This window comes from Hemicordylus capensis, chromosome 2, assembly GCF_027244095.1.
Source record: "Hemicordylus capensis ecotype Gifberg chromosome 2, rHemCap1.1.pri, whole genome shotgun sequence".
In the NCBI taxonomy this organism is placed as follows: domain Eukaryota; kingdom Metazoa; phylum Chordata; class Lepidosauria; order Squamata; family Cordylidae; genus Hemicordylus; species Hemicordylus capensis.
The window spans coordinates 14,720,145-14,744,733 of record NC_069658.1 but is presented as its reverse complement, the minus strand read 5'-3'; the positions used below and the strand labels follow the sequence as shown (position 1 = coordinate 14,744,733).

Here is a 24,589-nt window from a genome sequence, read left to right as displayed (position 1 = left end):
TGCGGGGTTGCCTTGCCAGGCCACTGGCGCACGGAATGTGCCCTTGCAAGGGAGCAGGCTGCTGCGGGGGAGAGGAGGAAGTAGGGGAAAGGGCAGGCGGGGGAGACGGGGCGGGCTGCTGGCCTCGCGCCCTCCTCCTCCTCCTCCGTCCCGTCTCCGCCTGACTTGCAAGGTTGCAGCCGCAGAGCGACTGGGCGGGGGGCGGGTCTGTGAGCATTAAGGAGAAGTCCAGAGTCCCTCCAGTCCGCAGCTGCAGCAGCCCAGCAAGGAGAGCAAGAGGAGGCGGCGGCAGTCGCCATGGCCCTGCTCAGAGGTAAGGCCTCTTTCCCCCACCGCGACGTGGACTTGATCCTTCTTCCTAATCGCAGTCCTCGTCCTTGTTTCTCTCGAAAAGCAGAGCTGCTGCTTCCCCCTGGTCTGTGCACAACGCTTCTGCGCTTTCCCCGCATGGCTCGTGTTGCTTCTGAGTGAGTCAAATCATTCTTCCTGGAGTCAGATTATTTATCTGCGCCCCCTCCCCTCTTTTTCATAATATCCACCCATTACAATGCCCAGGATTTGCTTCCAGTTGTCCTTTGAAGCCGATTCCAGGGGACTCCGGGGCAATCCCGGAGTTGTGGCAACCCTAACGGACAAACGCACTGCTAACAAGGGCAGGGACGGGTTTTGCTTGTCGTGGGTGAGCTGGTTGCACTTTTTCCGACGACTTTAATGCAGAGGTGGATAACCTGCGGTTCTTTAGCTGTTGCTGGCCTACAACTCCCATCATCCCAAGCTACAACCATAGCTGGGGATGATGGGAATCGTAGTCAAACAGGAACTAGACGGTCAGGTTGGCCAGTCCTCGTTTTAATACGTAAAGTCGTGGCTAAGAACAAAAAAAATGCATCTAATCTATTAATGCAAACATGGGATTAGCAACCCTGGGATTGTCTTCTGCAGTAGAAGGGGGAGAATGTTTGCAGAAGAAGAGTGGTGAGAGAGGTTTTAACTCTTCTCCTGTCCCATGTTTTTCCACTACCATTCTCCTCTTTCCTCATTTCAGCTGCTGTTCCCCACTTAAGTGGGAACCCAGAACCCTGGGGAAATGGGTTACAAAAGAAAGATTGCACTTCCCACTCCTATCTACCACCTTTCCACTGTAAATTATTGCCTCCTCTATCTTGTCCATCAATAACAGACAGGTGGTTGGGATCCCACCTTTGCCATTTACATCTACTTCTGCCCTCAGTTGCAAACGCTTTTTGTTAAATGTTCTTTGTCTGACTCCTACATTTTTGGGCTGGCTCCTTGATCCAAAGAAAATTTGTCAAGACCTGAGCTAGATGGACCAATGGTCAGACTCATAGGAACATAGGAAGCTGCTTTATACTGAGTCAGACCATTTAGCTCAGTATTGTCTACACAGACTGGCAGCCAGTGTTCCCTCAAAGGTGTGCGCGTGTGCACATGCTCACACCTTTTTAGAAATCGTTCTGAAATCATTCTAAAATCATTGAGATGAAATTTATACCACTGACATTTGGTCTATCTGATTGTACTTTTATTAGGTCAACCCATTTATGCATGGCCATAACCCTCCAAACCTTTCTGCACCCGTGTAGGATGCTTGAGGATCCCACACGTTTTCTTTCTTCTCTGCCCCCATTTTCACTTTGGTACCTACTAAACTGGGAGGAAATAGAAAACTCAAAGATTATTAACGAAGTTCCTATTTACTCTATTAGCACAACTTCCTAAATTATTATTTGTGGTGCAAAAAAGAAGGTACAGTAGTAATGTTCATCCTACTTTTAGGCATGTTAGAAATAATTTTACATCTACACTAGATATGAAAATTACACTGGATTTGTACATTCTAGCATCTCCCACAGATTGTACTGTACATCTAGCTGATGAGTAACACCACTGAAGTAAGATCTTCTAAAAACATTCCTTTTTGCTTGCATTAACAGAAAATCCAGCAGAAAATCCCTGGCATTGTTGACTACAACTCCCAGCATCCTCAGCCAAAGCCCACTACAGCTAGGGATTCTGGGAGATGTAGTCAACAACATCTAGGATTCCCTATTACGGGGAACACGGGCTACCACAATAATGCCAGAGGCCCTATCCCTGTTTTCCCCTTTTAACCAAAGTTAAGACAACATCCCTCTCCTTGCTCCCCACAATGCTCCTCTTCTAACAATTAAGTAGCATATAGTGCCAAAATCCACTTCACATTGCCAGGCTGCTTCCAAAGGTCAGTTGACAGGAGCTGATAATATTTGCTCATAGTAGGTCCAAAGTCTGAGCCTCAGACTTGAGGGGCATACAGGTTTGCTTTTTGAGGAAAGGTTTTTAGTCAAACTGCTGGAGCCAGCCCCTTGCCCTAGCTGCTATTGGCAATAGAGGCTGTCCTTCAGGAAAGAAGGAAGCCCGCACAGCCAGCTCAGTCTCGCTGACTGCAGAAAGGCCCCTCTCCCCAGTGTCCGAACTCGGGCGGTGGGGGGAGAACCGCGGGTCCATTGGACCTACAGCTTTGTATTTCATCTGAACTCAGCCTTCTATTGGTTTAATATTTATTTATGTATACGTTTATATCCTTATTATCTTCTATATATTTAATTCTCTAAGGCATACCCGTGGCTAATCCCATGTGTGGCAGCTCTCGTGAGAGTTCGCAAGCAGCTGCCAGATAGCCACGGGTACGCTGCTGCCAGCAGGCAGTGAAGGAAAGTGCTGCAGCCAGGTCAGTCGGTGGCAAGAGAAAGCGCCCGCCGGGCCAGCTGGGGAGGGAAAGCACCAGCCAGGCCTGTGGGTGGGGAAGAAGAGCACCAGGCGCCAGCCAGGCCAACGGGTGGGGAGGGAGGGGGAAGCAGACTGGGAGGGGGAGAACGGACTGGGGGCAAAGGGAGGGAGGAGAGACAAGGAGGACTAGGGGCACAGATGCTCTGTGCCAGGTCAGCTGCTTGTTATTGTTGTTACATATTATTTCACTGAGGAGCCCAGAGTTACATGGTTATTTTTATCCTCACAACAACCCTGTGAAGTAGGATAGGCTAGAGTCACCCAAAGTCACCCAGTAAGTTCCATGGCTGAATGAGGATTTGAACTTGGGTCTCCCCAGTCATAGTCCAACACTCTAACCGCTGCACTACACTGGCATTCTTTCTCCCAAGAAAACCCTGGGAACTGTAATTCCATGAGAGGCCTTTAACAGAATTCTTAGCACCCTTACCAAAATCGTAATTCCCAGAATTTGGGGGGCAAATCCATGACTCAGGTGTTGCTAGGTACTTAAAAGATCCAGGCCCACAACCGCCACTCATTTTGGTAATTAAACCTTGTCATGCTTTCTAAAAGAACCCAACGCGCTCTTCCAGTTTTTGAAGCCATTAATCCCCACAATATCCTTGTTATATATGGTATGGGGTTTTTTGCCCATGGGTGTTGCTAGGGTCCTACTAAAAATGGCTCCCTGGCTCACTGTACTTGCTTCATTTTCAAATTTCTCTCCCCTTTACCATTACTTTTCGCAGCAGCCTTGCCACCACGTGATATTGGGAGTGGGGGGAGAGATTTAGTGTGCATTAGTACTCACCCCCCTCACCCCCTTTCTTTGCTGCTGCAGCTTTGCTACTGCACGGTTGTTTAAAACAGAGTTGGGGAGGTTAACGGTACTTTGGAGGGGTTACCCACCTCCTCCTGGGCCGTTGCCACCACCTCCTCGATTGAGCCCAGCAACTGGGTTGCTGCTGGGCACAAGGGCTGCCCACTTCTCCCTCCATCCTCAAGAACACTGCAGCACAGGAAGCTGCCTTCTACTGAGTCAGACCATTGGTCCATCTAACTCAGTATTGTCTACACTGACTGGCAGCGGCTTCTCCAAGGCTGCGGGCAGGAGTCTCTCCTAGCCTTACCTGGAGATTTTAGGAATTGTACCAGGGACCTTCAGTAGGCTCTACCACTGAGGACCCCATCCTCCTCCACCACCTACACATATGCCACCTCTGTGCACATCACTTGGGATGGTGCTAGCAGTGGCAACAGGGAGCAGTTATCTCTCTTCATTTTTTGTGGCTCCACGACACAAGGACAGAGACAGATTTTCAGAAAGGAGCCATAAGAAAAAGAGAATCTGCTTCCCCTTCCAGGAAACAGAGATACGCTCTACCCGAATGTCTCAAAAAGATGCCTTATGAGATTGTTATGCAAAACCATGAGAGAGACTCCTGTCTGCAATCTTGGAGAAGCCGCTGCCAGTCTGTGTAGACTATACTGAGCTAGATGGACCAGTGGTCTGACTCTGTATATCTAGCAGTAAAGGTGAAGTTTGCCATCAAGTTGATTTCAACGCCTGGCGCCCACAGAGCCCTGTGGTTTTCTTTTGGTAGAATACAGGAGGGGTTTACCATGGCCACCTCCTGCGCAGTATGAGATAATGCCTTTCAGCATCTTCCTACATTGCTGCTGCCCAATATAGTACCAGCGGGGATTCGAACCGGCAACCTTCTGCTTGTTAGTCAAGCATTTCTGCGCTGTGCCATTAGGAGATGAAAAGCTCAACTTTGTATCTGATTCATGGAATGATGGGTTCATTTTAGGGAACTTCTTACAACTGCTTTAACTAGTTCCTCTTGTTCCAAATCTTCTTGCATCTATCTGCCTTTGAGTGTTACAAGCATTCAGGGCACTCTGCCCCGTTAGAACATGATTTTTCTAAGTTGTCTGCCCTCAGTGCTTCTTAATCTTCATCTTCCAGTGGCATCTCTGACATTTTGAATCTAATCATGCTCCAATCCAGCATTCAGTTCTGTGTTGTTTTAACAAGTGTTCCCTTTGCTTGAGTTTAGTTATTGTCCGAGTTCAGGTGTCGTGCTGACTATGCAATCCCCCTAAACTAAGGTGCATGCAGTCTCCACCTCTTTGCACATGAGGGGAGGAAGAATTCTGCTTCCAGTCTTAGATGAAGCCAGGATCTGTTGTGAAATTAGTACTGGGTGATTCTATCTTATTCTAGCCAGTGAGCAAACCTGAGATTTGACTCAGGTTTCCCAGGCCTAAGCAGAACACCCTCCACTAAACTGCATTGTCTCTCAGTCCTGATCTCGTTTGTCCTCACAGTCCTGTGAAACAGTTTGTGTCCTCATTTTATTAATGGGGGAATGGAGGTTGAATTTCCATAGAACCACCCAATAAATCTCTGGCTAAGCTAGGATTTTAAACAAGTCAAAATAACATAAGAATTGCGTAGATGTAACATACAGTCTGTCTGTCTCCCAGCAAAAGTCACTGCCACTGGGAAGCTTATTATCAGGGCATGATAAAGATCATAGACTGGGATGGTTTCTGGCTTCTTGCCTCCGAACATGGGAGTTGCCGCTTTTGTGTGTCATGATCAACAGCAGTTGATAGACCTGTTCTCTGTGAACATGTCTAATCCATTTTGAAGCTATCTAAGCTGGGGGCCAACACCAATGCTTGTGGTAGTGAATTTAATAAGTTAATAATTAAGCATTGCATGAAGTTGTTGGGGAGGGGGAATGTCACTCCATAGTGGAGCATATGTATGGCATATGGAAATTCTCATGTTCAGTCTCTGGCATCTGCTGTTAAAATTGAGTCCTGCTAAAAAGGGTTGGAAGAGCCTTCTGAGACATTTCTATCTATTTCTATCTATCTTTATTAGGGTACTTGACCAGATTTCAGCATTATAAAACAAAGTTGATGTTCAGTCTGTCACAGTTGCATTTAGGCAGAGGAAGTTTACTCAAATCGGGGACACTCCATTGGTCTTCCCAGAAGTTTCTCTAAAAGAAGTAAAATCAACTTGCTCCATGGAGTGCTGTAAAATTGACAATGAAGTAAAATATGAGCCAGTTTAACAATTTTGTCTGATTCACAGGAACACTTGCTCAGGTGATAGGGTATCTTTTTGTATGTTCCCTCCAACCAAGCTGATGGGAAAACATTATAATAAGCTAAGGTGAAGGCTCTCCGATGGGTTGGACTTGTCAGATTATAAAGATAGCTTGCCGGAGCTAAAATTGAGGTGACCCACCAATTCTTAATACAACTAGGGAGTTTGCTTCTCTCTTTTGGTGATTTGATATCTAGAAGATGTCATTCTAGAATTCTATTGGCTTGATCAAATCCCACAGCAATTAGAAATTCAGAAGAGAGTCCAACCGTCTGGAGTTTTCCCATTAACTTGGATAAACACTTAGAGTGGGTCTGATCTTCCAGAACTAGGGGGGCCAATCCACGTGGTTGAAATTTTAGCTTTAGCCAATATTTAAAAATTGCCAACCACACTCTGGTCTCCACCTTATTCACCCCAGCCTTAAGGCTGAGTTGGATACTCCTTTTGGCATTTGAAGAACCGTTCTTAGAAATTTCATTTGGACAACCTCCGCGGGGGTAAAGTTCGAGTATGGATCCAATTAAGTTCCCAAGATCAGCTGGGCCGCTGACATGGCTTGAAACAGCTTAATAGCTTCTGGGACAAATTGTCTCCTTCTGAGACCTTGGCGAACTGGTGCCAGTCAGAGCAGGGCTCAGCTCTCTGACTCTGCGTAAGGCAACGTCCTACATTCAGTACTTTTTTGTTTTGTCCTGTCTGTATTGCTAATTGCTTTCATTGGATGACCTTGAATTGTTCTAATGTTTTGAAGTCCCACAGGATATTTTTACCAACCACATGTGTCATAAAGGTAAAGTGTGCCGTTGAGTCATTGTCGGCTCCTGGCAACCACAGAGCCCTGTGGTTATCTTTGGTAGAATACAGGAGGGGTTTATCATTGCCTCCTCCTGCCAAGTATGAGATGATGCCTTTCAGCATCTTCCTATATCGCTGCTGCCCAATATTGGTGTTTCCTATAGTCTGGGAAACATACCAGCAGAGATTCAAACCAACAACCTCTGGCTTGCTAATCAAGTCATTTCTCCGCTGTGCCATTAGGTGGCTTACATGGTTCATACAATCCCTCAGTTTTCAGTAAATCACAGTGCTTCTGTCCTCTTCCACTATCACATCTGGTGTTTATCATGATAAAGTAGAATTATACCTGTTCCCATGCTAATCTAATGTCAAGGTGGTGGTGTGTTTTTTCCTGCTTTGACTTCCAGGTGTATTCATTGTGTCTGCAAAGAGGACTCCATTTGGGGCGTATGGAGGCCTGCTCAAGGACTTCACTGCCACAGACCTCGCAGAGATCGCAGCACGCTCAGCCCTCTCTGCTGGCAAAGTGTCACCCGAAATGATCAACAGCGTGATTGTGGGCAACGTAATGCAGGTTGGTGGGATGCAGGAGTCGCCAGGGGCCACTTGGTTAAATCCGGGTCCCCTTGGTATTTCTGTTTCTACATTTGCTAGCCTTGCATTTGCACTGCTGCACTTAAGCACTGCGGAATCATATTTTGGTTTCTCAACAACTCTACTGTGTTAATTCCACGGCCCCATCCCCTCCCTCCAGTAAGCAGATACACAGAATAATGCAAAGAGAACTTTACTATAACTTAAGCCAAGTTCAAGTTTATCTTCATTATGTGAAAACTAAAGGCATTGCATAAATATCACTAAACAAAGAAGTAAATAGAAAAATCCTTTCCTCCCCAACCCATCCTAATAGCAACAAAAAAAGATCCTAAGACGTCAATTCATCTTCCACCTAATCAGCTTTTAATACAACTTACTGTTGTGAAACTAATCTAAAAATTCTTTAGGAACCTTCTGCCTGGCAGCTTACTCTGCCCTCACAGGAAGTGTCCTCAGAAAACACCTACTAAGATGGGGAAGCCAGTTGTGTGGGCTGTGCAGCTGCTGTTCTGGCACCCCAGTTCCTCTTCTTCTGCCATGCTGTTGAGAGGAGCAGCACTTAGAACACTCTGAAGTTCTCCACAGCTGGAGTGCAGAGGACCAAGGGATAAGCATGGATGTCAGGTCTGCCCTCTTTCCAAGCAACAGCTGAAATGCACCCTAAACAGGAAAGGAGGTCTATTTCTCAACCCTTTTAAAATCCTTATTAACTAGCTTATGCCTTCAAAATATTAGATGGTTACATTTTTAGAAGACACGTCTTCTGTCCTTCCCAATCTAATAATTTTCCTTTTGATAGTTGTGCAGCAACAGCTTGAGATACAAGGCAGATAACGTTCCCAATGATTAGCAAAAAGATTACAATGCAAAATAAGTGCAGCCATTTGTGGTCTATTGTCATAAACGACTTACTGCTAGAAATTGTGGTGGCTCAACTAAAACAATACTTCGAGACTTTATTTGCCGCCCCCCCCCCATTCACACTTACAAATAATAGGGGTTTTTTGCTGTTGCTGCTCTGTGTAGTGTGTGTGACTGTTTTGTTTTATACAGGTTTCTAAAGTTTTAAATAGATATTATTTTTATATTTAAATTTAATATTTGTACTTTTAATTTGTATTTTAATTGTGCATTATTATAATTATATTGTAAACTGCTTTGGGATTATTTTGATAAAAGCAGTATAGAAGTTAAACAATTAAAACAAATAAATAAATAACAGAGAACTGTATGCACAATGTGGATTTTGGTCCTTCAGTTTTTTCTCTCTCTCTCCTTGGTGTTACATTACCTGTAGGTAATGTGTAAAAGCTTTAGTCTTCCTTTTATCCTTTTTATTGCAAATGCTATTCCATAGAAACCCTTTTAGTAGCACTGTGTATAATTCTTTGTCTCCCAGTGGAACACTTCAACTGATGAAGGTCCCTCCTAACGCTGCCTACCTGAAGATGGATATAGTACAGGGGAGTGGGCTGATGTCAGTCTTGCAGAGTCAACATCCCTGCCCCTGCCCGCCTCTTAGTTACTAGAATCCACATGATCCACAATTGTGCTTTCAGTCTGCAAAGTGATCATACATACTCAGGGACCTTCTAACGTTTAAGGCATTAGTAATGTGTTGTATGATCCATAAGCAGTGCCTTGCTGGACCAGACTAGTTCAGCACTCTTTGCAAGAATCCCTGGAGGCACTAGGGGGCCCATCAGAAACTAGCCAGTGGACCACCACAGTCTGTTCTGCCCACACATGATGTAACCCTAGCAACATCACTTTGAATGTGCAGCCACCCAAGACTCTTAAGAAAAAATTGCTTAAAATTGACCCTTCAATAATAAGACATTCAGTAAGTCCAATCTTCTGCAAGTTTAATCAGAAGTAATTTGCACAATGTTCAGTGAATCTTGCTCCCAAGTAAGTATGTGTGAGATTGCAAGTTGTGCAGCCCAATCCTCTGCACATTTAGTTACTTGGGAGTGAATGCAGAGAGGATTGCAGCCTAAGTATGTTGCCCGCATATTGGCTATCTTGTTCTAGGCAGAATTAGCACAGTGGTTTCTTCTTCTCTGTAGAGTTCTTCAGATGCTCCTTATGTTGCAAGACATGTTGGCTTGCGTGCTGGAGTGCCAGTCTCGGTTCCTGCCTTAACAGTCAACAGATTGTGTGGATCAGGCTTCCAATCCATTGCCAATGGATGCCAGGTACTAGCTTTGTTCGTAATAATATATTTGACTAAGTTACCTTGTCCTCCCTCACCCAGTCCTCGAGTCCAGAGGATGGCTGGTGCAAGTCAAGCACACACTTTCACTCTGTGCCCTCACAGTCCCCGCACAGAGACTGAGGGGGAAATAATGCACTGGAATTCCCATCGGTTTTAATTCCAAGATAAAATCCAGAGACTTGCCAAGGCTTGTTTATTTCTTTAGATTTTCAGTCTGCTGGTTTGGAGGCAGGTAGAAAAACCAACACGAAGGAACCCAGCAGAACATGAAACCTTAATGAAATGCATTTTCCGGCCCTTCTCTAACTTATTTATTTAATTACATCTATATCCTAACTTTCTTCCATCCTGGAACTCAAGGCAACGTTTCCAGGAGATCGCCCATCCAGGAGTTGGCAATGCACAGACCTGCTTAGCTTCAGCAAGGTCACTGCATCATATGTCCTTCAACCATGCCTGGGAATGCAACTCTGCATCCCAAAGGCCAGTCGTCAAACAAATGGGTCTTGCAGCACTTTTAAAATAGGCTCAAGCATGGACTTTAGTAAGTCTGCAAAGGAGGGAGTTCATATGTGAGGGATGGAGACATGTATCGGGACCTCTCTTTGTGCCATTACTGTCTCAACCCAGCACACAAATGGTGCCTTTGAAACAATGCCCTTGCTGGATCTTACAATGGGGGTAAATGCAGATAAGTTATTTCTGAGTTTTTTAAAGACTATGTGGGTTAATATCTGCACCCTGAGTTGTGTCTGGGAAATAATGGAAAGCCTGTGGCATGTCCATATAATGTTCTCCTAGCAGCCTGTTTCTGTTGGACCAGGAAATCTCCCAGTGGCCATCTGGGAATGGTAGCTGCTTTTTGTTTCTTCCATTTAGCTGGTGTAAAGATATGTGGGGCACCCAAATGTTATATGGGATTCAGATCTTCCCTACAGGTAACTTTTCTATATTGGAAGCTGTTCAGGCGAGCTTCCTATGGGCTATTTTTCATCTTCCTAAATGTGTTCCAGTGCTGCCTTATGCCTTGAATCTGGAGTGATTGGAGTTGAAGCCCAGGCATGGTTATATCTGATTAATTTTTGGCTTAAACTCCACGCTCGCCCCTTGGGCCATTAGTGTTGGAAGATGAATTCCAGTCATCCTGGCGAAAGAACTCACAGGTCATCCTTGGTTCTCATGGCAGTATCTGTCATCTTTTAGCACCTGATGCTGCTAAAACGATAGTTAAGCAAAGAGTGCTTTGGAGAAACAAAGAGAACTAAGTTTGATTACTGCAAAGAACACCTTGGGCAGTTTTTCGAACTATCCCCAGCCAGCAGGATACTTGACAAACCTGACCACTTTAAGCCATAGAAGAGCTTTCTCACAGGCACGCTTTAATGCGTTACCTTCTGCGGTGTTAGAAGGGAAGTTTAAGGGAATTCCTTTAAGGAATAAGTTACGCCCTTGTGGCGCTGGAGTCGTTGAGTCGGTAGCACATGTCCTTTTACACTGTGACTTTTATAGGACTATTCGCCCTATATGGATAGAACCTCTTTTAAAAGATAAACCGGGTTATTCTGATGATTATTATGTTTCTTATTTTTTAATGGATCACCACGCAGAGGTTACAGAGAGGATTGCAAGATTTTGTGCTGCAGCATGTAAAATGAGACGAGATAAACTTAGCTGTGTATGATCTTGCCATCTTTGAAACTCAGTTTTATCTAATTTATTCTTTTGATGTATATTTTTACTGTATTGTATTGCATTGTTTTCTTGGTCATGGACCATAATAATAAATTTGATTTGATATGTGGGGCCTTGTGGTGAACCCACAAGATCAAGGCGGGAGCTTGGGCTCATGCAAAATGCAAACACCCTCTCTTGCTTACACTGGTTCTCTCATTTTTTGGAAGATCAAGTCAAGTGTATTATCACCAAATTCTTTTCCCTAGATCTGTAATTGGTTCAGATGCTTTCTGAAGCAATTACGTGTTTTTGTTTCAAATCCGTATAACCTGAAACAAGGGAATAATGAACGTCTCGAATGTGTTTTTTCTCTCTCACTTTAAACAGGAAATTTGCCTTAAAGAATCAGAAGTGGTGCTATGTGGTGGAACGGAAAGTATGAGCCAATCTCCGTATGCCGTCCGAAATGTCCGCTTTGGAACAAAATTTGGAGTAGATCTCAAGGTCTGGATGTTGGATGTTTTGTCACTGTTATTGTCGACATATTTGACCCACTTGTAGACCACATGGTAACTCGCCTGCCTGGTGCAAAGGTTGCAGACGTCATGGTGCATCAGTTCTGGGGAGGAGTCAGTTGTCGTGGTGCATGTTGGCACCAACGATGTTGGGAAATGTAGTTGGGAGGTCCTGGAAGCCCAATTTAGGCTGCTAGGTAGCATATTGAACTCCAGGACCATTAGGGTAATGTTCTCTGAATTGCTACCTGTTCCACGGACATCAAGACAGGTGGAGCTGAGGGGTCGCAATGCGTGGATGAGGCGGTGGTGCTGGGAGAAGGAGTTTAGATTTGTTAGGCACTGGGATACCTTTTGGGGCAAGCGAAGCCTGTACAAAAGGGACAGGCTCCACTTCTACCAAGATGGAACCAGACTGCTGGTGTTTACAATAAAAAAGGTTGCAGAGCAGCTTTAAAAATGATGCCTGGGGGGGTTGCTGACAGGAACTGGATGGTATCTGGTTCAGCAGCAAAATCCCCTAAGGTGTAAGGATACACACATTTTGGATAAACCAGAAGGGGACAGAGTAGAGTCAGGAGTTGAGCAGATAGAAGAAAAGGCCTTGTTGAAGAAGAACCAGCATGGTTTCTGCAAAGGAAAGTCTTGCCTCACTAACCTTTTGGAGTTCTTTGAGAGTGTCAACAGGCATGTAGATAAGGGTGATCCAGTTGACATAATATACTTGGACTTTTGATCAAGTTCCCCACCAAAGGCTCTTGAGTAAACTTAGCAGTCAAGGAATAAGGGGACAGGTTCATGTGTGGATCGGTAACTGGTTGAAGGGCAGGAAACAGAAGATAGGAACAGTTTTCACAATGGAGAGAGGTAGGAAGTGGGGTCCCCCAGATATCGGCGCTGGGACCAGTGCTCTTTAACTTGTTCATAAATGATTTAGAAGTTGGGGTGACCAGAAAAGTGGCCAAATTTGCAGATGACACTAAACTATTTAGGGTAGTGAATTCCACAATGAATTGTGAGGAGCTCCAAAAAGCGCTCTCCAAACTGGGGGAGTGGGCAACAAAATGGCAAATGTGGTTCAATGTAAGCAAGTGACCAGGAGAGAGATCTTGGGGACGTGGTGGACAGCTCATTGGAAGTGTTGACTCAGTACGCAGCAGCTGTGAAAAAGGCTGATTCCATGCTAGGAATCATTATGAAGGTGACTGAAAATAAAAATGCTAATATTGTAATGCCCTTATACAAATCTATGGTGCAGCCACATCTGGAGTACTGCATACAGCTTTGGTCACCATATCTTAAGAAGGATATTGTGGAACTGGAAAAGGTGCAGAAGAGGGCAACCAAAATAATCAGGGGCCTGAAGCACCTTCCTTATGTTACAGCATCTAGGGCTTTTTACCTTGGAAAAGAGGCAACTAAGAGGAGATATGATCAAAGTGTATAAAATTATGCATGGCGTGGTGATGGTTGACAGAGAAATTTTACTCCCTCCCTCACAACACTAGAACCAGAGGTCACCCCATAAAACTGAAGGTCGGGAAAGTGAGGACCAACAAGCCGAAGTACTTTTTCACACAGCGCATAATCAATCTATGGAATTCTTTTCCATGGGATGTGGTGATGGCCACCAGCTTGGATGGCTTTAAAAGAGGCTTAGAAAGATTCATGGTGGACAGGTCTATCAATGGCTACTAGTCTTATGGCTGTGGGCCATCTCCAACCTCAGAGGCACGATGCCTCTCAATACCAGTTGCAGGAGAGCAACAGCAGGAGAGACAGGGCATGCACATACCTCTTGCCTGTGGGCTCCCCAGAGGCATCTGGTGGGCCACTGTGAAACAGGATTCTGGACTAGATGGGCCTTGAGCCTGCTCCAGCAGGGCTGTTCTTATGTTCTAAATATCTTCAAATTGTCTTGGGCAGTGTTTCCTAAAGTTTGCCTCGGTAGGGAGGTGCAGACACTTCTTTCCCACACAATAGTTTGAGTGTGCAGGAGCTCACAACCTACCAGTCAGTATAAAGTCATCATCATCAGTAGGATAGCCGTGTACTTGTTGCAATCTGTTTAAATCCCTGGTATTTCTCCCCCATGGTACTCTAGAGTAGGCAGAGGTGACTCTACTGTCATGAAGCAGGATACATAGTCCCCCTCTTAGATGATGATATATTCAGACCCAGAATTAGGGCCAGCAAAAGTTGCATCCAGGGTGCCCCAACCTGTTCCAGCGACTGAGTGGAGTGAATAATGGTGCCTACAACATGGTGCTGTATTTTCATAGAGAAGTCACATGGTTCTATGCTGCCATCTTGGAGTGGCTATTAAGCTGTTGCTACCATCGTGGCTCAGCAGGGAAGTAACTTGCCTAGGGAGCAAGAAGTTGCTGGTTTGAATCCCCGCTGCTGTGTTTCCCAGACTATGGGAAACACCTATATCAGGTAGCAGCAATACAGGAAGATGCTGAAAGGCATCATCTCATACTGCATGGGAGGAGGCAATGGCAAACCCCTCCTGTATTCTACCAAAGACAACCACAGGGCTCTGTGGGAGCCAGGAGTTGACACCGACTCGACAGTACCACTTTACTTTATCATTGCAGGTATTCCCCCACCCCCAGTAACTTCTCAATATGAAGCCATCATTCTAGAAAGCAAACACCCACCATGCTGTATCCTTCCCCACTTCCCTGGCTGCCAGACATGCACATTAGTAGAGGAGGTGGCAGCCACTTGATTACATCATGAGGAACTGAGGGGCTAAGGCTGGCTCTGATCCCAGTCACGCCACAGATAAAAGAGAAGTCCAGTCTTGGGAAAATGCTAGAAGAGTGTGGGTTGAAAGTATTGTTTTTGTTGCAGTTTAAAAGTAGGGGTCATCCCTATTTAAAAGGACTCAATTATTGCCTACAGAGGCCACCTTCAAACTTTGGGGTCTGCATAGTTATACTTAAAAAACCAAAACAGAGCTACAGCTTATGTGCCAGGAAAAGGTCAGCTCTGCCAATGGGATAAATAAATGAAGACAATTCAAGCGTGTGTATATTTTGCTTAATGTGTTCTACTTCTGTTGATAGTCTGGGGATGTGGAACTTGTCTGTAAGGACTGCCCATGAGTTTCAAGTTCATCTCCATAGCCATTAGGGGTAAACACTGCACTTCTAATAAGAAAAGGCTAGGGATTTCAAGATGCCAAACTCCTCGCGAGATAATACATTTTGCACTCATTCTTTGTAATCATGGGGGTGCAGGAAACATAGCAGTACACATGACTGGAGATGGTGAAGTACCTCATCTCTCTCTCTCACTCTCACTCACACACACCCCAGCTGCATTTGGAACTGGTGCTTTTCTACAAACATTGACTGCCTACAGCACTACTCTGTGCACTGGAATCCTGTAATGATATTGTGCATGCTGACATGCTGTTGCTTTGTCATTTTTCCTGGCAGTTGGAAGACACGCTGTGGGCAGGACTAACAGATCAGCATATTAAAACTCCAATGGGAGTTACAGCTGAAAATCTTGCTGCAAAGCATAACATCACAAGAGAAGACTGTGACCATTATGCAGTAAAAACTCAGCAGAGGTGGAAAGCTGGTTAGTAAGGACAAGGTTTACAATGGCACCATCCTTTTGGAATATCTGCCTGGTTCCCATGAAAAGTTCTGGAGTGGATGAGGCCAAACAAACGGAAATTTCATCTGAAGAATATGGACAAGCTATTGGTGGGAGTTTCTGTATTGCCTTTTTAATGGATTTCCCTCCCAAGGAAGATCATGTACACTCCCTGTCGTTAACCCTCGAGGACTTCCAATAGAGAGCTTTCTCAGTCCTACCTGGAGATGTCAGGGATCTCCTCCATGCGAAGCATAAGCTCTTCCACTGAGCTTTGGCCTTATCCCCTGTGTCTGGACTGTACTACTTCAAATTGCAGATGAAGACTTGCATGGTGGAATGTTCTTGCACAAAGAAAACTAGATTTCAGAGAGGAGGATTCTAGCCTACCCTTCTTTCTGACATGCTAGCTTTCTATGTTTAGGACTCCCCGCACCCCCCATGGGAGAGGATTCCTTCATGTGAGCATCTCCTGCTGTAGGGATCCAATTCAAACTTCTCCTCTGCAGTTTGAGAGAACTGGGCCAGAAAATATCAGTATCTGCTTATGGGATAATGTCATCTGGGAAGTTCTATTGCTTGTTTTGACTGCAGTGCTGAATATTTTAAACAAGGGGTCTCAGCCTTGGGTTCCCGGATATTGCTGAACTCCCATCTTTCCCAGCCTTTGGCCATTGTGGCTGATGACGATGCAAGTTGTCCAACATCTGAGGACCCAAGATTGGGAACTGTGCTTTAAATTAAGCACATCTTTGGCCTATTTCAGTGTGTCTGCTCAGTTTTCTTATCTGATAAAACTGGAAAACATGAAACTGGCATTGGTGTTGCTGCCCTTTACTGTCTACTTGCATTGGGTTGCTCGTACCTGCCTTATCCCCCACACTTGCTGAGTAGATGCCATAGAGTGAGAGCAGTCTTATAGTCCCCAGAATATGGCTGCCATCTTACACATTCGCATGATGTCAGAGGCAGCATTGGCAACTGGTGTGTGGTTCTCAGTTATCTTCAGGTGGCTTGTATGTGCAAGTGGCTCAAGTGGTTTGAATGAGCAAACCAACTGGGAGTTGCTGGAAGGAGAGATGATTGAACACCTGATTCTCTTTCTCATTCAGCTCAAAATTGAGGCCCTTATGATAAGTTGCCATTAAAGCCCACTGATGCCTGTAGGTTCTTCAAACCTTAAAAAATACCTCCACCACCACTACCTATAACTCACACCTCTTTGGTGCTTCTTATATTATAGCTCATGAGGCTGGATACTTCAAGGCTGAGATGGCACCCATTGAAGTGAAAACCAAGAAAGGCAAACAGAATATGGAGCGAGATGAGCATCCCCGACCTGATGCAACACTGGAACAATTGGCAAAGCTCCCAACCGTCTTCAAGAAAGATGGGACTGTCACCGCTGGGAATGCTTCGGTGAGCCGTGCACCTTGGAACCTTGATCTAAGAATGATTAGCATGGGAAATAAAAGCCAAGGCTTGCAAGGCCTTAATTAATCTCACACTGACTTAGATTTCTATACTGCCCTTTCCCTGGAGCTGTAAATTACTGAGAATTGTCTAGTTAAAAATATGCCATATAATGGGGTGAAATGCTACTTAAAAAATGATTTTAACTAATTCCTTTGCTTTTCTGCCCTTCAGTTATCCCTACCCACAATAAGCCAGGCAGGGCATAAGAAGCTTGCAGTGATTCTGGAGTACAGTTGGACTTGGCAGGTTTCTAGGAGGAGGGAATTATTAGATAGCCACCAAGAAGGCCTCTCTGCTTGCAGTTTGTTAATGCAAGAGCTCTGCGGTCTTTGCAAAAGCAGCAGAATTAATTTTGTGAAAACGCCTCTGCAGACTGCTTTTGTCTGTAAACAAGAATTGTTTCAGATAACTTTAGGAAATGCTTGCCTCAATTGCCAATATCTGCATAGAGGTAAAATAGATGGTAGAACCCAGTGTAGCTCTGCATATTGTGAAACTCTACATACCATAGGAATGGAGCACGGGGCTGCAAGTTCTGAGTGCTGCTCCAGAACAGTTTCCTACACACTTTCCTAAGTAGTGTGTTGAAGAGAAATGTTCTAGCTACTCTCCTATCAAGGGGTGCATTCAAACATGTGCCCCTCCACTTGCATTTGAATGGGAGAATACATGTCTGAGCACTATGATATTCCCCTCAGAGGATGTAGCCACTCTGGGAAGAGCACCTGCAGGCTTGCATGCAAAGGGTTCCAAGTTCCCTCCCTAGCATCTCCCTGGAGCTGAGAAAGACTCCTGCTTGCAACCTTGGAGAAGCCACTGCTAGCCTGTGTGTAGACAATACCGAGCTAGATGGACCAGTGGTCTGACTTGGTAGAAGACAGCTTCCTATGTTCCTAAACTTGACCAAGCTTCACGACTGGAGAACTCACAATCTTCCTGTTTACAATATTCATCCTGGGAGGTTCATCTGTGGTTGCTGCCAACTTGTTTGGTGGCTACTCAGGAGCAGGCCTTCTCAGTTGCTGCCCCCGGACTTTGGAATGTGCTACATGTTGAAATAAGAGCCTCCCCATCTCTGGCAACCTTTTAAAAAGCACTAAAGATACACTTTTTCACCCAGGCTTTTGATTAGATTTATGGTTTTAACTTTTAATGTTGGTTCTAAATGATTTTAATGTTTAAATGATTTTAATTGTTGTAATGTTCTAAATTATTTTAATTGTAAACCACCCAGAGACCCAAGGTTTGGGCGGTATAAAAATATGGGGTGGGGGGATATGGATGTTTCTAAGCAGAATCTACAGGCTCCTGCTCCACTGCCTCTTTCGCTCACTGAGCCTCTTCAGGCTTTCATGGACAGCACCTCAGTAAATCTTAAACCTTCTGCTCAGGTTTCAACAGAGGCAGGGTCCTTACGTAGCATTATGCACAGGACCTGTTGTGTGTGTGTGTTTGTGTTTCCAGTTCCATTGTATGGCGCAGTAACATGTTAACTCTAAGTACTTTTTCTGTTGTCAGGGAGTCTGTGATGGAGCTGGAGCAATAATCGTCGCTAGCGAAGAAGCCATTAAGAAACACAACCTCACTCCTCTGGCTCGAATCGTAGCCTATCATGCAGTTGGATGTGATCCCAACATCATGGGCATTGGTAAGTTACAACAATAGGGGTTTTCCAGTTCATCAGTCAAAGCATGTCCCAGCCTGTACCGGATAGTCCCCACAGATCCTGATGGGCAAGCAGCAGCATGATATCTAGTTCATGTGACCTTTCTGGGCAGAAGGGGATGGGTTATACTGACTGCCTTTTTCTCTTTGCTTCAAGTGGGAGATATGCCTACAGGAAGGCAGCGCAGATTTTATGTTTTTATTTTATTTTATTTTTACATTTATATCCTGCTCTTCCTCCAAGGGGCCCAGGGCAGTGTACTACATACTTGAGTTTCTCCTCACAACCACCCTGTGAAGTAGGTTAGGCTGAGAGAGAAGTGACTGGCCCAGAGTCACCCAGCTAGTTTCAAGGCTGAATGGGGATTTCCCCAGTCCTAGTCCAGCACTCTAACCACTACACTACGCTGGCTCAGATAAAGGAATAAAAGTAGGAGGTAGCTTCATGAAGTGGAGGGGCATTGCTGTGCAGAGAAGGAATGACTGTGTTGTTACTTCATTAGGGCTGGAAAAGCACAGAAGATGAGAGCTCATCCTCTAAAGTTGTATTAAAAACGTGACTGTGTAAAAGGTAACAAAATGACACAGGCATGAAGGGGAGAAGGTTACCTTTCATTGTAACGTCATGGATACTATCCAATAGGGCCCATTCACATTCATGCCACTTCATTCCTTACAGGTTCAAAAATTACTTTTTCTGGTAACTAAATATTGCCAGTTTGAGTGCTAAGAAAATCTTTTCCTCTGCCACAACAGAATGGAGAAAAGATGTCTGAATTCTGCAAATTGTAGAGTGGCCAGTGATGGGCTCTCTTTCCCCTCCCTATTTCCCCCTGCCAGAACAGCTGATGCAACAAGTACAAATTTTGATAATATGATTCTTGGAAACTTATTTATTTATTGTTTGATTTATATACTCCCTTTCATAAAACTTATCCCAAGGTAGTGCACAAAAGTTAATACAGTAAAATTTCATAAAATCACATTAAAATATTGAGAAAAATTAAGACCTTAAACACACCAAAAAGCAACCGTCATGAAAAACAAAGACAGAGTGGCCAGAAAGGAGAGATTGGCAACCCCTAATGGGTAAAAGCCTGAACAAATAAAACAGGTGCTTTTTAAAAGCAGCCACATACAGTGACTCCCGTACAGCACAGAAAGATGTGGGCAGTTCAACACTGCCCATGCTCCTGCATGTGACTAAAACACTGCCTGCGCTGTTGTGGAGTAGGGCTGTTCTGCTGCGACTTAAAATTACGCAGTTGCATGACACTATTTCCATTATTTCCAGTGGAGGTAGCATCACACAACTGCAGTTGTATAGTTTTAAGCCTCAGCAGAACAGCCCCATTCCACAACAATGCAGATGGTATTTTACACTTACACAGCAGCATGAGCAATGCAGAAGCACCCACATTTCACTGTGCTGTATGTGAACCAGTATAAAATGCATTAAATTCAGGGTAGATAAATATCTGCAAGAGCTCATATTTCAACTTCTGCCCACCCCCACCCCTTGGTGCAGATAGCCTTCTCTTAGGCATGGAGCATAATCCACAAATAATAGGGTTTGGGGAACCAGAAAGAATTCTGTTTGGAACTATCCAAAGGCTTTAGATTATTTCATGGAGAAAGGGATTCAGGCTAACTTCATCCATTTTATTTGTACACATGTTAGATCATATGTTTATTGCATGTATGCTTCTTTTTTAAAAAAATATATATACATATATAGGTCCAGTACCTGCCATTACTGAAGCTCTGAAGAAAGCAGGCCTTTCTCTGGCAGATATGGACTTGGTTGAGGTAAGGAGGTTGTACAGAAAGCAAAAGACTCAAATAGTACCCTAGTAAGGCATTTGGTGTGTTTCTACAGTAAGACAAGGTGAGCTATAGTTGAATGAAATCCATCTTTCAAGCTCAATCTTACATCATCTGCATGCCAGGGTATCATTAGGTGCAAGCCTAAATTCCTGCCATTCACTGACCTCTTGCTGGAAGCTGCCTTTGAAGAGTGCCGTTGGGTTTTCCTAGACTAAAATGGTGGCTTTGATCCATTGAGCTGTGGAAGTTGCCTTTGAACATGATCAGCACAGTCTTCCGGTGGCTAGTGGATGTCTGGCATACTCAATCTGAGCACTTGGCCACTGAAAAAAATTATCTGGGTTGATTCCAGAGAAGGGCAAGCAAAAGGCCAATTATTGCAAGATGTCTCCACCCAATTTCAGCCTATTCCTTTTGTAGTCCTCCATGCTGTTCTTCTGGAGAGTCCCCTGACCCTCAGGATCAGCTTTTGAGGGCTGTGGGGTGCTGTAGTGTGAGGAGGGGGCAAGAATATCTCTTGCAAGAGAATGTTTCCACTTGTGCTTTTCTGAATCCAATGATTGTTTCCTTTTTAATGTGTGCACTCTTAAAACATTGGCATTGTCCTCAAGGATAACTGCAAACAGAGCACATTACAGTAGCTCAATCCAGGCACGGAGTTCAACAGTCTCCTTCCATGTTTTTCAAGGTAAATGAGGCTTTTGCTCCACAGTACTTGGCAGTTGAGAAGGTTTTGGGTTTGGACCCTGAGAAGACAAACGTCAACGGAGGTGCCATCGCTCTGGGTCACCCACTGGGGGCATCAGGTTCAAGGATCACTGCTCATCTTGTTCATGAACTAAGGTGTGTGAGTAGCTGAAGGCTTTAATGGATACCTGTAACACTCTAGGGGGGCGCGTGTGTGTGTGCGTGCGTGTGCATGCGCGCGTGTGTTTAAATGCTCTGCACCAAAAATTAGAAGCTTGAGGCTGGTTCATGCATAAAGGAAAGGAAAGACTGTGCTGTCAAGTCAGTGTTGACTCCTGGCGACCACAGAGCCCTCTGGTTTCCTTGGTAGAATACAGGAGTGGTTTCCCATTGCCTTCCTCCTGCGCAGTATGAGATGATGCCTTTGCTGTTGTCATTGAAGTGATCATCCACCTCCAGCATCTTCCTATGTCACTGTTGCCCGATATAGGTGACTACAAATATATATTTACTAGGCACAGTCTGGGAAGCACACTGGCGGGGATTCGAACTAACAGCTTCTTGCTCCCTAGACAAGCTGCTTCCCTGCTGCACCACTGCATTTTCGTGCATGCAGGCACATGAACTTGATGTTGCCACCGGCAGGTGACAGGCATAGATGTATGAAGAAGCTCTTACCCTTCCATAGAGCTAGGGGCCAGGATTTTTCATCTGAAGCCCTGAGCTCCAGGAGCTCCCAGTATAGTCCAGATAGGTCCCAGGGTCCTTACTGAATGTGCATGATGTGAAAGCTTGCTGAAGCTGGCTTGGACAGTGTCTGGATGGGAGATCACCTGGGAACCCTAGGCATACCACCTCAAGCTGTCTGGAGGAAAGCCAGGATTAATTAATCAATTTAATTAATTACATTCAACTTGCCCCTTGCAGTTTGCTATGGATCCATAAGATCTGTAGCACAGTCTGAATTATCTTTGGCTGTATCCTCCCCCTCTTCCCCCATGATACGGCAAGTTGCTTATATGCTGCAGGAAAACATTTTCCTGCATGCATCAAGACACTACTGTCCTTTGTAGGCAGTTCATGTTTATAAGCCATCTAAGTATGTGAGTTCTCTGGGGTCTGTGCCAAAAGGCAAAGTAGATTTCCAATAACCAAATTATCTACCTAAACTCTTTAAAATTCTGCAGTATGTAGAACAAATAACTCTGGAAGGCAACTGCTGTAACTTTATCCATTTTCTCTTGCTTTTATAGACGCCGTGGAGGTAAATACGCAGTGGGTTCTGCTTGCATTGGAGGTGGCCAAGGTATAGCTGTAATCATCCAGAATACAGCCTAGAGGATATTCCGCAGTGTCTTCACCCTGAAATCTTTACTAGCTGTTACATGCTCACAAGAAAAATAAGGAGGGAAGAAAGAGGCTCCACTTACTTGCCCATGCAGAAAGTGGCCATCAAAGAGAAGAAAAGGTTTTTTAAAACTAAGTAATCTCTGCGTCGATTAAGTGTGGACTCAGCTGTAATCCTTACTAATCTGCTTGCTCCTGCTGAGTTTAAAATTTGATTTTCAAGTATAAACATCCTTGAGGAAATATTCAGCTGCCAAGACTCTGCTGAACATGCCTTACAGCCAAGATGAGAAGACTTTGTACTTCCAGCCTTATATTTTAACATTTTTTCATGCTGATGGATTATCTCACTGAACCATTTCTGTAAATGAAGGTCAGCCAGGAATTCCGCACTGCCCGGAAGTTCACATTTTTGTTTAGAGTGGATTTCACGTAAAGCTACCGACCAGCCATGTATTGTGTGTAGTCTTAGGAGCAAGGAACAAAGTGTGAGAGAACCAACGTGCCTCTCTATAGAAAAATAAAATGGTGCTGAATGCATCCAAAGGGTTGGTTTTATTCTTGTATTTTAAGAAAAACAAACATTGCATGCCATCAAATGCAGCATATGATGTTCTGTTACGAGACTTTTCTCTCTCTCTCTCTTTAGGACAGAATTCCAACCCCTCTGCTAATCTTGCCCCTTGCTGGGGGCATCCAGTGTAAAGACTGGTTTGAACTTGTCCAAATAGGTGCTGTGTGTACAGCTCCTGATCTGATCCAGCAGCTGGGGCTGTGCACACGTAACCCCATCAAATAATTGGCCATAACACCAACCAACTTTTCCAGAGGGGTAAGTGCAGGGACCTGGATTTAGCTCCCCCCCACTTTCCCAAAGCTTACTAGGGCTTTGTGTACATACAACTGAATCAAGTTAGCCTTACATTGGCTTGCAAAGAAGAAGACATTTGCTCCATTTGTGCAAAACCTAAGACTGTTTTCCTAATGAGGCTTCCTTTTAACAGCATCTGGATGAGGGCTGGCCTATAAATAATGTTGCTTAGCAGAAAGATCTCTAACCACAAGGTGGTGCACGTTGACCACATTGCAGAGGCTGTTGCCCTGTTAAGATGCCTCTTAGCACATTCATATTTGAAGCTCCTGGCTTTTCCAATCTCTCCTTTGGAAAATGATTTTTCTCTCTTATGGAGCTGCATCTTTTTAGTTCCTGTGGGCATCAAGGATCACCACAGGATATTTGTCCTAATAAATATACTTTTATCCTGGAATGACTTCTGAATTCACTTTGGGCCAACTTGCAGTTTGTCTTTCTCTACCATAATTAGGGTCAGGGGGGAATTTTTTTTTTCCTGAGGTCAGGCTGGTTACAGACTCTAGCTGGAGGTTGGGGCTTGCCTTGTGGCATGGATCTTTTGCCTTGAGATTTCTGATATTTTTCTGCTTTCTGCTTTATCTCTGTCGTGGTGGTCTCAACTGCATACATCACTGTCAAAGCTAAGATCCCACTTCCAAATTTTCTCACTTTCTAAAGGCCCTTTAACCCAGACATTGGTTGGTTTCAGGCTTGCATAGCCTTCTGGTAGAATTCTGTGATTAGCAATAGGTTATAAATTTACAAAGCAAGTGTGTATATTTTCATGATCTCCAGGCAGCTAAGATATAGCTACTCCGTTAAGCAATCGTGACTGTGTTCCTTGCTTAAGAACACAAAAAGGGCCTTCTTGGATTAGGGCCAAACTACACATTATGTTAAACCTGATATTAATTGATGGTCTTAAAAAAGGAAGTGGACAAGAAGTATCCTTTTTATTTTTATTAAGCCACTGGGGGCTCAATCTGGTTCATCATTGTATCTCTCACTGTTGAGCCAGATTGAGTCCCCATTGGTATAAAATAGATAGATACTTTTTAAAGCTTCCCCCTGTTTAAAAAGTGTTAACACTTTCCCCTGGTACCGTTTGGCAAATAGCTGCTTCAGGGGCAGATTTTGGGAGGAAAAATGGCATGAGGGGAAGTGTTTAAAACCTCCTACACACACACACACTCTGATCCCAAGCCAGAGTGGGCCCCTCCACGGTGTCTTGGTTTTAAATAGGATACTTTCAGCCTATTTCTTGTGTTAAGACCATCAGTTAATTACTGGCTTAATGTAGTTTGGCTACAAAGGGAGTTGAGGGAGGAGATCCTACCCTGTTTCACATTTTAGACTGTTAGATTGGTTGCTGCAAAGCAGCTGACTATCTGGATGCCTATTTATTTATTTAT

General features: G+C 44.5%; 1 protein-coding gene across 2 annotated transcripts; it reads left to right on the top strand.

Moving 5' to 3' along the window:
• Positions 1-173: 173 nt before the first annotated feature.
• On the top strand, positions 174-22,864 carry ACAA2 (acetyl-CoA acyltransferase 2). 2 transcript variants are annotated; one of them, XM_053303363.1, is made up of 10 exons: positions 174-313; positions 7,111-7,277; positions 9,370-9,498; positions 11,580-11,696; positions 15,157-15,304; positions 16,566-16,741; positions 18,317-18,446; positions 20,202-20,272; positions 20,979-21,133; positions 22,231-22,864. In XM_053303363.1, the coding sequence occupies exons 1-10, from the start codon at positions 298-300 to the stop codon at positions 22,313-22,315; spliced, it is 1,194 nt and encodes a 397-aa protein (XP_053159338.1). In that variant the 5' UTR covers positions 174-297; the 3' UTR covers positions 22,316-22,864. The 2 variants fall into 2 exon arrangements, with proteins under 2 accessions (XP_053159338.1, XP_053159337.1); XM_053303362.1 differs by lacking the exon at positions 174-313 and adding an exon at positions 864-975.
• Positions 22,865-24,589: the final 1,725 nt, after the last annotated feature.

What these genes read in the sequence shown, in the direction of transcription:
- ACAA2 (XM_053303362.1), top strand. Translation starts at nt 909, where the DNA reads ATGGGATTAGCAACCCTGGGATTGTCTTCTGCAGTAGAAGGGGGAGAA. An exon ending in AATTTGGAGTAGATCTCAAG is followed by an intron (nt 11,697 to 15,156) that starts GTCTGGATGTTG and finishes TTTTCCTGGCAG; the next exon opens with TTGGAAGACACGCTGTGGGC. An exon ending in CAGATATGGACTTGGTTGAG is followed by an intron (nt 20,273 to 20,978) that starts GTAAGGAGGTTG and finishes ATGTTTTTCAAG; the next exon opens with GTAAATGAGGCTTTTGCTCC.